Source organism: Syngnathus leptorhynchus, chromosome 11 (genome assembly GCF_054491065.1).
Source record: "Syngnathus leptorhynchus isolate UIUO chromosome 11, UIUO_Slep, whole genome shotgun sequence".
Lineage (NCBI taxonomy): Eukaryota > Metazoa > Chordata > Actinopteri > Syngnathiformes > Syngnathidae > Syngnathus > Syngnathus leptorhynchus.
In genome coordinates, this window is record NC_141205.1 from 5030194 (window position 1) to 5042811 (window position 12618).

The 12618-nt window shown below is 39.9% G+C and overlaps 2 protein-coding genes across 4 annotated transcripts; both read left to right on the top strand.

Annotated features, from left to right (window-relative positions):
* The first annotated feature begins 1448 nt into the window (after positions 1-1448).
* On the top strand, positions 1449-2605 carry LOC147048985 (transmembrane protein 233). The gene is made up of 3 exons (XM_085924271.1): positions 1449-1637; positions 1902-2036; positions 2128-2605. The coding sequence occupies exons 1-3, from the start codon at positions 1458-1460 to the stop codon at positions 2143-2145; spliced, it is 333 nt and encodes a 110-aa protein (XP_085780397.1). The 5' UTR covers positions 1449-1457; the 3' UTR covers positions 2146-2605.
* A 1831-nt stretch (positions 2606-4436) lies between these two features.
* On the top strand, positions 4437-12319 carry LOC147048986 (dynein axonemal intermediate chain 1-like). Of its 3 annotated transcripts, XR_015067565.1 has the most exons (21): positions 4437-4512; positions 4683-4718; positions 4830-4889; positions 4996-5076; positions 5149-5275; positions 5343-5377; positions 5509-5652; positions 5787-5846; positions 5955-6219; positions 6285-6402; positions 6477-6520; positions 6886-7133; positions 7231-7311; positions 7435-7522; positions 7653-7732; positions 8078-8226; positions 8337-8436; positions 8841-9026; positions 9106-9220; positions 10670-10805; positions 11958-12319. XR_015067565.1 is itself a non-coding variant. In XM_085924036.1 (20 exons), the coding sequence occupies exons 1-20, from the start codon at positions 4498-4500 to the stop codon at positions 9196-9198; spliced, it is 1920 nt and encodes a 639-aa protein (XP_085780162.1). In that variant the 5' UTR covers positions 4437-4497; the 3' UTR covers positions 9199-9346. The 3 variants fall into 3 exon arrangements, 2 of the variants coding, with proteins under 2 accessions (XP_085780162.1, XP_085780161.1); XM_085924036.1 differs by lacking the exons at positions 10670-10805; positions 11958-12319 and having other exon boundaries at positions 5955-6044; positions 6135-6219; positions 9106-9346; XM_085924035.1 differs by lacking the exons at positions 10670-10805; positions 11958-12319 and having other exon boundaries at positions 9106-9346.
* The last annotated feature ends 299 nt before the right edge of the window (positions 12320-12618 follow it).

Sequence of the window (12618 nt, forward strand, 5' to 3'; positions counted from 1 at the left end):
TGAAAACTACTTAATGGACTACGCTGGTGAAGTTATTTTAAACTTAAATCGGAAAAATCAGGGCTTTGTTGGGTTGGGTTGACTTGATTTTTTTTTTCACCATTTACTTCTTAATTTTTTTTCTGCTCCTTTTTATGTGTTTACGCGGCAAGGCACCGTGAAAATGAATGAAGGATAGAAAATGTGGGAAATATCCCAATAATGTCCTGTTCTCTTCTCAATATTGAAGGTCCACGTGAATGCGTCGAAGTGAACGTGATTGAGAATTAGCGTGCTTCCATCAAAATATGTTATGGAATTACTTTTGGCAACCGATGGAGCTTTCCACTTGCCTGTATTTGGTACTGATCTGATCTCCCTGTTCCATTTTGTTGCACTGGTCTCCGCTGCTTCCCTCACATTTCTTATTTTGTATTCATGGCTTTGTGCTCCTCCACATAATTGTCGATTATATACAGTTGCTGCTCCATGTAATCTTGGGTGGAGGGGGTTTGGGCAGGGAACGTGAAATGTAACAGGGTCTGGTCCCAGTCGGCTCTGATAAAGGGTCTCGTTGGAGACAAACCCTGGCTGGAAGGCAAAGTCACACGCCGGAACAAATTCAACATGTGCAAAAAAAACCCGAAACAAAAGCAAACTAAAAAAAAAAACAAAAAAAAAAACAAGTGACCTGTTTGTTCAGCCTTGTTTCATGTTGAGCATAGCAAGACACTTGAAGCCACTTCCTCATCCAGCCAGTCATTCCTGTCAGACCATCTGGGACACGACACAAAACTACTGCTGGACACCTACACTGTAACTTTTTAACTTACAATAAAGCAATAAGTTATTTTGTACCTTACAAATGAAAATAGTGCTATTATTGGTAAAAACAGGGGTGTGTGGATAATCTTGCGGCATTAAGATTTTATTTTCAGAAAAAAAAAAGATATATTTTTCTGTGTTGCCACCTTGTTCCCCTTGTGTATTGACGATCGTTTTGTGTTGATGTCAGGAACGGGGCCGATGCTTTGAATTGAGCTTGTAGCGCCTTACTCGAGGTCACAAAAGATGAAGATTGGCTCAGCCAAGCTTTACAACAATTCTTTTCTTACGACCCCCCCCCCCCCCCCTAATATCATTTCAATTTTAAAATCTTAATAAATTATTCCAAAGTATGCGTCTCTGTGGGTTTTGTTGTTTTATTTGTTGGGGTGACTATTTGTAGACAGTTGTATTCCTCTACTGGATGGAGGCCAATAGGGTCAGTGATCCTCACCCTTCTCCCGTCAGCCGTCCTTACTCCCTCTCTTCTCATGTTTTATGTTACGAGCGCACCGGAATCGTCAACACGAGATTTTTAGATCTGCGGCGTCAATTTTTTCATGTCAGGATTATTGGATTTGAGAATTTGATCATTGAGAATTTCCTCTTTGAGGTTTTTCCCTCCTCTGACCTTTTTCTTGGCGTTGGCTAAAATGGCGCTTGGAGTGCTTGACCAGCAGGTGAAAGGTTCACTGAGTGAGAGTCAGTCTTGTGATAACAGTTCAACAGAGGAAAAGGAACCACCACTTCGAAGTTACCTCTTTTTAACGATGTTTGCTTGTTTTTGTCCTGCATATCCTGTCAACGTTGTGGCTCTGGTCTTCTCTATTATGGTATGTACAAGTTTAAAGTCTTTCAGTGTAACATGATGGATTTCAATGCTTTTATACAAACAGAAATGTAATTAATCTGTTCATCTAGTAACTGTACATGTATTGTCAATTTATTTATTCATTCATTTACTTATGCTGTCATTTATTTTGAGCCACAATGCTTCAGTTATAGTTTTATTTTTTGCAACTCAAACAATTTTCTAGTGCTTATGTAACCCAAAATGTTATCATTTTATTTTTTTATTTTTTTGGTGACGCCCACAGTCTAGGAACAGCTATGACAATGGTGACTATGATGGCTCGAGGCGGCTGGGCAAGAATGCTCTCTATGTGGCGATTGCTTCCATTATCATCGGCCTACTCGTCATCACTATCATCTGTACTGTGCATTTCACCAGTGTAAGAATTTTATTGAGCTGACGTGGACTGCAAGCTGATATTTCCATTGTTGAGAATAAGGGCAATGTGTTTCTTTCTGTTTGTGTTCCAGATGAATCATTTGGTCTGAGGGAATAAAGGAGAGGAACTTTTGGAACACTTGAGCAGGACTAACAAAAGTGCTGATTGTAGGATGGCATCTACAATGATTCAAAAGAGCTGGAGGTGCTACATTCACGTTTACTTGTGACCTGTCACATCTCATCCTGTTTACCCCCCCCCCCCCCCGCCCTCCTTGTAGCCAAAACAAGAGTTTTATGCTGATTCAATTTATTAGGCTATCTGATGATTAGCATTGAGTATATTTGGAAGCTGGCGGGACAAATCTGTTTCACTCCTTTTGTTATTCATTGTGGCTGAATATTGTGAAGACTGAAGACATTGCCTATAGTATCTTATTCAAAATATCAGGGTAGATATTTTATTGACTGAATAGTATATTATATTTTGATCATGTATATACACTATCTAGTGAGAATGTGCGCCTATGGAGTACAATTTATCCTTTTTGTTTCTAATGAGCAAAATAAACTGTGATGATATGAATATGTATTGTAAATTGTATTTACGCCCTGCTGTCAATCAAAACAAAGGTTTCGGAACTTTTTTACATGATTAACTATTGCTTATGAAAGAAAATGGATCCCCGTCTTGCTATTTGATTAGCGTCACACATTCTGGCAGAGTAAAATGGCTCCAGTGCCAAACTTGCAAACTTAGCTGAGATATGTTCCAGTAGCCTGATATGTCATATTATATCCTCGACTAAATATAACACATTTCCTGTTTGCTTTTTTTCTGTTAGCCTGGACTGTCTGATGGTAAAGCTGTTAATTGTTTCTTAGATACATCAAGACCGAGATGGAAATTATTCCTAAATACCAAGAACCATTTTTTAACATAGCGGAATTTGGTACCGTGAGCAGTTGTTTGGTTGTATTAGCTACCATTAGATGCGATAACATAAAAGGTGCAATCCGTCTTCAAGGAAGTAACACTGAAGTGAAAAGTAGAAGAACAAGATGAAAATGAAATGAGAGCCAAGACGAGAGGTGTCTTGACTTGAAAGCACTTCCCTGATTCCAGTCTGATAAAATCAAACTCAAGTGTTTTGAGCTGCTCACAAGAGGTTTCTCTTCAGTTATCACCGATAGAAGGGTCCTCCACTTTCAAGAAACATGGTCAGACTGCCTTGCTCTAAACCAGCATAGTGAATGTGAAGGATTTTTTTATTTTTTGCCTCAAGTCACCTGAAACATTACAGTTGCACAATAGCCAGTGTGCTGGAAGAGTGCAACTGTGACTCACTGAAATAGGTCAGTCAAGGCAGCTGCTTCCATTAGCACAAGATAGAGCCTTCTTGCAAACATATCCCGTAACATGTTCCAGCCAGTAAGCAGTGGTTAACTCCCACTGAAAAACATGAACTGGGATAACCGTGGAAAGCACTTCCAAACTAATTATTGATCTAATGTTTGAGTAATTGATATGAATGAATGATTCAGTTCTAATTTTAGGTTTATTTGGTGTTTATAATGTGTTGATTATTTATTGTCATTCAGTGAGAAAAAAACAACAACAATTCTGTCATAACGAAATTTCTTTGCATATTATCTTGCAAGTATACAGTATTTATCATCATTATAGTCTCAGTGTCCTCTTGGGCTACATGATTTTCATTGCATATCCCCTCAAGCTTTGTCAGCAGCAACTTGACTGAATAATAACAGTAATCAACCTCCCATTATAGAAACAGTGTTTTGAATAATGACCCATTACATCATGGAGATGCAAGAAGTCAGGCTTGATTGAACTTTGAGCCTCATTTAGAGCGATGGAATCAATCAAGTCGAATAATTATCTAAAAACTGCCACCAGTCGAATCAAAAGAGATACATCTGTTCTGTTGTCTATTATCTGCAAGTGCATCTACTGCCCCCCCCCACCCCCCCCCCACGCTCGACAGAATGTTACATTAGTCATTGGAAAAAATGTGAAATGAACTTACAACAAGTCTTGTCCCACGTAAGATAAAGCAGTCCAAATAAGAGATGAAAATCTCATGGTGTGGAGGCCTTTAGCCTTAAAACATCCACTGCCAGCCATGTTGGGTGCCTCAGTAGTCTCCAGGGAATAGAACCAAAAAGACAACCAGTTATCCATTTTAAACATGATCAATTACAAGGGCAATTATGATGGGGCGAGTAGGTTTCCCCACACATGAAAAAAATCTATTAATATAATTCTTATTATTACATCACATGTTTATCAAAAGTGTCATCTTTGCATTAACACTCATGTCATTAAAACCTTTATTATGTCATCCCCAAAAGAGTTCAAAGGAAGAATTGCAGTTAAAAATGGGGTTTGGTTTACACACACAAGTAACCGTACATTTGTGGAAAAATACAGATAGGAAAAGATGAGCAAAGATCAAGTAAGTGACATTTTTTTGTGCAATGCTCATATGACTATATTGTCTATTTTAAATTATAGTTGACTTTTAACATGCTCTCCTTTAAAAGTGTCAGTCAAAGCAAATCGACTAATTGAAACACTCCTAACCGTTTTTGTTGTGTTTTTCACAATGTGCCGTCATGACCCAAGCATCCTGCCAAGTCATTCAAATCAAACAAGAAAAAGGTGAGTTGCATGCATTGATATTGTTGATGTAATGTGGTTTGTGTGCACAACTAACATTTCAAGTCATCTGCAAAAAAAATATTGAACAATTTGATCACTTCTCTATTTCAGGACGATGACGATCCGGGGAAACTTATTAAGCCTCCAGAACAATTGGAACTCACTGAAGCCGTAAGACTGACACAAATCACCAGTTTATCACTTGTACGAGTAAATTTACTCAAGTCTAGTATGGACTGAATTTTCCTGGCTTTTTTTTTTTTCTCTCTACTGACAGGAGCTGAAAGAGGAAATAACAAGGACTTTGACAGCCAAAAATCCACATGCCCCCCAAAATCTTGCCCACTACAAATTTCATGTAAGACAATCACAGGTTCTTGTGTCGACGTTTCTATCCTTCATCGTCTCATCGCCGCTTTGTATTTTCCAGGATGGTGCTTACAAGCTGACCACGTCTGTAAATCACTTGGCGGTTCACTTTATGTTGGATGGCTGTCTCGAACATCAAGACTTTGATGAAGCTCCTGTGACAACCACTGAGGAACTCACCGAAGACGGTGGGAAATTCCATTAGCGGCGTATCGTCTTGATGTATTTATATGAAATGATTTGATGATTTTCCAGCAACGGGAGAGGAAGGAGAAGATTCTGCTGATGAGGTAAGGCGTCATGTGATCTGAAGTAGTTGCACTTGTTCTTGTTAAGTTGCAGCTGTCAAGTATCTTCAATTCACTTTTTAAATCTCTCAATAATGAGATGCTCGGTCAAACTTTGTTGATTTTCCATACAGGAAGGATCTGGCGATGGTGATGCGGATGGCGATGGAGGCGAGGAAGAGGAGGTCGTAGAAGACGACATACCAGTAGAGCCAAAAGTTACAAACCAGTTCAACTTTATCGAAAGAGCCTCTCAAACCCTCAATAATCCACTGCAGGTATAGAAAGGACAACTAATTTGATTAACACCTTATTTCCCAATTTATGACAGTTATCTAACCTGTGGGTTTTCTTATAGTACATCAAATTTGATTCGATTGCACAATTAAGATCCGTTAATATTTTCCTGCAGGGTCGAAGTATCCAAACTATTCCTCCTCCACGCTTCAACTACTTCGCAAACGCTTGCCAGGTTGAGAGTTCTCCGATTTTTTTCATTTAAAAAATGTTTCATACATCTGAGTTGTTTGGAAATAGTCACTTTGGGAATATTGTGATGTTTCTTGTTTGGCCTTTGCAGTGGAACATATATGACGTTTACATGGAAGAGCTGGCGAAAAGAGAAAACAATAAGGATGACATAAACAAAAAGATACTCATTGAGACACCGGTGAGTCACACTAACTCTGCATTGGACCTGATAGCGATCTGTTTACGTTCAGCTCTATCGTCCATTTTTGTCTGTCTTTTATTTCTACAGAGTGATGACATCACCCAAGTAGCCAAATCAGCCATGCTATTAGAGAGGATGGTCAATCAGAACACATTTAATGAAGTAGCACAAGGTGATGTTATAGTGCAGTATCGAGAAAAATACGATTGTTTCTTCTCGCCTTGTATTTCCTTTCAGATTTCAAATACTTTGAGGATGCGGCTGATGAATTTAGGGAACAAGAGGGTACTGTTCTCCCACTTTGGAAGTTCCAGTATAACAAAGCCAAATTGATGTGTGTCACTGCCTTCTGCTGGTAGGTTTGCTCATTCACATCATCAAGCACTCACTGTTAAGGTAAGAGGACTAATAATGGACCTTTTTCCGTAGGAATTTCGTGTATCCAGATTTTTTCGGTGTGGGACTGGGATCATGTAAGTCTAGAAGAAATTTTGAGATGAAAAAAAACAAAACCTCTGGTTAGCAGCAAATTGTAATCAGAGATGGAATTTGGTGTGCCTAAACACATTTTCCCCACACTGAGTGTCTTTTTGTTTTAAAGTTTGACCTATAAAACGTGTGCAATACGGATTTCACCAGGTTTTCACATTGTTGCAAAATTCATACTTGTGACTAAATATTAATATTTTCCAAATTATATCATTGTTAATTTATCGTTATGCAAACCATCCGTGCGAGAGAAAAAAAAACAGGGACAAGGAAAAAATAATCTAGGAAAGTTACTTACATCTTTAAATCATACTTTAATTAAGACAACTTCCATCCTTATCAACGGCAGATGACTTCAGCAAACAAGGCCGAGGGATGCTCCTCTTCTACACGTTGAAGAATTCTACCTACCCCGAGTACATCTTCCCGACAGGGTCTGGGGTCATGACCCTCGATATCCATAAGCAGCATTCCTACCTTGTGGCTGTCGGTTTCCATGATGGATGCGTGTGTGTGTACAACTTGAAAAACAAAGGACAGGACCCTCAGTACAAGAGCACCGCTAACAATGGCATGCACACTGACCCCGTGTGGCAGGTAGAGGGGAGTTGCATCAAAAATGCAAACTCACAAAATGTTTGGTGAGCTGTTTCAATAGTCATTTAGCCATGTGTTTTTTTTATTTTTCGTTCAGGTTCGCTGGCAGAATGACAAGAGCCTCAATTTTTATTCAGTGTCATCGGATGGCCGAGTTGTGTCATGGACGCTCAGGAAGGTTAGAGAAATTACTGAAATGTTATTTTTTAACTGAATTTGAAGTTGTATATTTATATATAATATTTATCCAAAACTGGATTAAGACATTAAAGTGCATCACAATGTATTTAAATGTCTGCAGAACGAGCTTGTCTTCATCGATGCTATCAGACTAGCACTGGATTATACTGTGTCTGATGGGTTAGAAGGTATTCAGGAGCTTACCAACGGTGAGTTTTCACTTTTTGTGTGACTTTGAAAGTATTGTAGACATTGTAGCAATCACAGTTTAATTAGCTTTCCATTTGTTGGCTGTCACGTGTATTGCTCCTCTAAGCCTCATATACTTCTTGTGTGCAGCTAGTGGCACATCCTTTGACTTTCACCCACAGATTGACGATCTCTTCGTAGTTGGCACTCAGGAAGGAAAAATACACAAGGTAGGCTGGGAGACATCATTCCACCCACTGAGATTTGGCTGTCAATGAACTGTCAGATGCCTGAAATATAACAACTGTGCCTAAAAGCCATCAAGTTGATTTAATATTCTGAGTGTGGGCTTTGTCACTGCAATCAGAACTGTAGAGTAAAAAAAAAAAAAAGACTATACTCAACCTTCAATTAATTAAATAAAGTTTTCCTTCAACATATTTAGAGCTGTTGTGTCTCTGGTGGATTGATGACAATAAGTATCCGCAAATAACATTTATAATTTGTGTGTACCTTTTCAGTATAGTAAAAGCATGATCCAACATTCCCTTTGCCGTCATTCTCTCATTATCTAGTGCTCCAAGAATTACTCAAGCCAGTACCTCAAGACATACGAGGCTCACAACATGGCAGTGGATAGGGTGAAGTGGAATCCTTACCACCCAAAGGTTTTCATCTCCTGCAGTTCAGATTGGAGCGTCAAGATCTGGGACCAGGATTACAGGTAAACTGTTTCATGAACATTCTATTTTGAGCTTGAAATTGACTTTATTTATAGTTCATATGTGATTTTTCATGAAAGTGAGTGAGCCTTTGCTTTCTTTCCTTTTCCAGCGTCCCAATGTTCACATTTGAACTGAATGCACCGGTTGGCGATGTGGACTGGGCGCCGTATTCCTCTACTGTCTTTGTTGGTGTCACCACAGATGGTTTGGTAAGAGTCATTTGAAACTATAACGCTTTGTGTGCAATATGGCTGCGATCAAGGGACGCTTTAGCATAACTCCGCCTCTCACCTCAAACAACAACAACATTTCAGAGTTAGACAGGCTGCCTTCTGTGCTCGGCTGTACTCTACAAAACATTCTTTGTGTGCAGCCGGGCCGTCACAGATAGCGGGAACACATTTGACACGGGGGTCATCTGACCCACCCACACATATAGTCCATGAAGAGCACATGCACACCGAATGACTCGAAACGACTCCATCAGACCTCACCAGTGTACCACAAAATTTAGCTGCACGATTTGGACGCAGATTCTAAAGGTTAACCTCACCCCGCTTAATTAAACACACAATTTGTTCAGCACGCTAAGTACTCTGATATTATTTTTCAGGTTCATGTTTTTGACCTCGCCATCAACAAGTATCAGGCTATCTGCCAGCAGCCGGTGGTAAATAAAAAGAAGACTAAGCTGACTCACATTGAGTTTAACCCTGTCGAGCCCGTCATCGTAGTTGGTGATGACAGAGGTGTTGTTATCAGCCTCAAATTGTCCCCGAACCTCCGCAAAAAACCAAAGGTAAAGTGCCACATCAGAATAAAAAAAAAAAAAGTGACGTTGTGTTACAACTTGGCTGTGTGCGCTTGTGCATGTGTAGGGGAAGAAAGGTCGCGATTTGGTTGAAGGCCCTGAGGCAGAAGTAGCCAAGATGGAGAAGCTTCTCAGTCTGCTAAGAGAACTTGAGCCTTAACAGCACCGCAAAGCGCAATAAAGTATTTTACATGAAAACAAGTTCCACATTTTTTTGAATATTTCTAATTTCTCCCGAATGGTATACCTTCTGACTTAAGCTGCTGCTATAGTGTAATGTTAGTAAGGTCTTGTTTTTTCTGTTTTTGGTGGAAGATGCAATGCAGTGGCTTTCAGGGCTGTGTTCGTGACATAACCTATCAGTAGAGGGTGCTCTCTCCCTTCATCGAAGTGTACAGTTGGTCCCAGGGCCACGGAAATAAAGGATAACTTTTTATTTATTGCACTACCATACTGCATGCTGTGTCATCATATTCATTTTACGCTGCCCATTCTTATTTAATACTGCAAAATATTCATGTTTGACGCATACTCGACCTCGCCGTCTGCATTTTTTCCGCTACAGTTCATCGAATGGGAAATGGGAGAATTTCATACATACACAATTTAGTGTATTTTATTTTGGAGTTTTATTTATTTATCTATTTTGCACTCTTACATTTGGTGTAAAATGAACACGGTCAGAAATGGTGTTAGTGATCCAATGGTCTGGGGCTGCTTTGCTCCTTCAGGACCTGCTGGACAATTTGCTGTGATTACGTAGCAGAAAAGTGACCCAAAATATAAGAGCAACTGCTGTATTCTGCGCTGGTGCCCTCGATACAAATAATCATCAATGAGACACAACTTTGATACAACTGCATTGTTGCGTTGTCTTTTCGAAAGTCACCTCAAACACAGAAATAAAAGTTATCATTGGACATAATAGCTCATCTTTTCCAGACTATTCAAATTTTTAGGCACCATCCATCTGATGTGTCAGGTTTGTGAGGGATTAGTGATTAGGAATGCATGACTCAGGGGCCACTCATGGTGTCGAACTTGTCTGACAGCGTGGGTTACGCTTCTATTCAACGACAGTCTGACTCTACGTGCCCAATGATTGAGGAATGATCAGCGCAGGGTGTAGGCTGCTTTCCCTTTCTGTAAGTCACTTGGGATAGCTTCCCGAGGAGGAATGTAGAAAAATGGATAGATGGTGACTCGGATGACCTCCTTTTTTTGTCTTGAGGAAGAGAAGTGTCATGGATTCTTAGCTTTGCTGTGTTTGCGTGTCTTAAATATAGATCCAAATGAAAACTAATTGCAGTTTTCCCCAAAGACATGCTCCTCTGTGCTGAACTTGTTTTGTCAACCCTCTGCACCGCAATGTGCTCGTTGGCCATAACAACACCTCCCCTGTGCTGCAGCAGGATCTTGATGTAATTGCATTCAAACTGTTCCCCTTCTTTTTTTTGCGCTTGATATCACTGCTGACACCCACTAACTCTAACTCAGCCCCGCCTCCGCTTCCCATTCTCTCTCTTGCAATCTCTCTCCCGCAATCTCTCTCCCATGCTCCCCGTCCGTCTCTGCTATCACAGAACTCCTCAAGCTATGCTGCCTCATCTTTGATTGTGTTTGATGAACAGATGGAGGTGGGGGGAGGGCAGCACACAAACAGAAAGAGCCTGAGAATCTGGCGAAGAGCACTTGGATCCACGTGAACACACGGTGGCCAGTGAAACATAAGTCAAAGCTGCATGTTCATTCAGAAGAGCCTGCTCGGTAAGTAAGCAATGATTATCCATATATGTTGTTAACTTTTCATCACATAGAAGGAAAAAAAAGATGCATGATCTGCAGCAAAAAAATATTTTTTCATTTCAATCATTTTGGATGGATGGTTGGGGATACGTCTCTCTAATATGCTTTTCATGAGAGTGAGTAGCTGGAACATTTTCTTACAGAGTGGCCCTCATAAATTGAGAGCAAACTTGATCTTTTTTTGTTAGCTCGAGTTGTTTGCCTAATTACTGTTGACATGTTTTGTCACTATCAGACAATTATCTCGTGCAATTAGGCAGGCCTCCTGATTTGTTTTTAATTGAACTTTAATGGCAATTCACACCAAATTACTCTGCAGGGAACACATGTAAAATAATGACACCAGATTTGGGCTAAAGATCCTAAACAGTTTGACTTTCATTCACATTTTGAGATGTTTCTTGTATTTGTATAGGGTGTACAATTTGCCTTAATTCGAGTCAGTTCAAATTGAATTCCAATCTAGGCCAGTCCCAATTTCAGTACTGAACTGAAGCAATAATAACAAAGGCATACTTGACTCAAAGCGTCATGTGGTTGGCAGTGGCACCCACAGCTATTTACTCAGCTGTTCAGGTTGCTAAAATTAGAAATTCTTTTTTTTATTTGTTCTGCTTGTGTCTGGTTATTACTCCTGCCAAGATATAGTATGCAGTCATGCTGGGGAAAAAAATGAAAAAATCTCTTTCAATGATGAACATTCTCGTCAAATGTAGTCAAGTTGGGTCATTGTAATTTATTGAGGTTGATTTAACTGAATTACTAGGATTTGATTTACTTAGGTTAGATAAACTTAATATATTCAAGCAAGAACGGTTCATTTCTACAAGTTCGGTTTATGAAGATGAAATTCACACCTGCAGATGTTTTAAGCAAACCAATTCATGCAATCTCTGCAGAATATAAAAGGAGCTTTTGCTAATTTGGTTCTTTATTCCATAATTTTGTATCAAGCAAAGAGCACAAATTTGTCATGTCATTTTCTCCTCGATTTGCTTTCTCTCTCCAGTGACGCTATTTCCATTTTACCCACTTCCTGAAATAGCATTCCAGGTATGTGTCATTCTCTACCAGCCTAATTCTGATTGCTTTATTTTTTACCATCACTTTCAGACACTGGCGATCATCCGCTGCCGTATTTTGATTGAGCCTCTGCGGAGTCCGCCATACCAGCAAACATTTTAAATCTCAAACCTTATCGATCAAGTGGAAGTAAAATGCGCTGCACGGAAGAACAATTACTTTATGCTTATTTAGTTTATTAGCTGATCAAATGTGGACAATGAACCCTGCAGATAACAAACAATCCCAACTGGCTGCTTCATGAAGACTTATGGATCCTACAATGGAATCTGAAGAGAATGTGGCAGCACTGTCCAAAGCAGCATTGGTGGCCATTGTGTGTAACGCATTTGCCGCCCTCTTCCTCCTCCTCTTGTGTCTTGTCATTTATCGAGCATGCAGGGTCCCTTCCAGCCCAGACAGACTGATGGTTCTGTCTCCCAGCGAGGGAGAAGGCAGGCCTCTAAATGAAAAGTACCTTCTGACTTCCTGACTGCAGTGGGAGGAGTCTTATGTAGCAATGAAGAAAAAGTGCCAGGAAGCGTCCGAACACAATTGGGGAAAGCAATAATTAGACATGCCTTTGTGAATTTCAAACCACCACCAAATAACTCCCATGTATAGACGTCGACGTCTAATACACACAAAGGGAGGGAAATGATTGCTGTAGGTGGTTTCTAAATATATCCCGTCATTTCATCTCAGCATATTG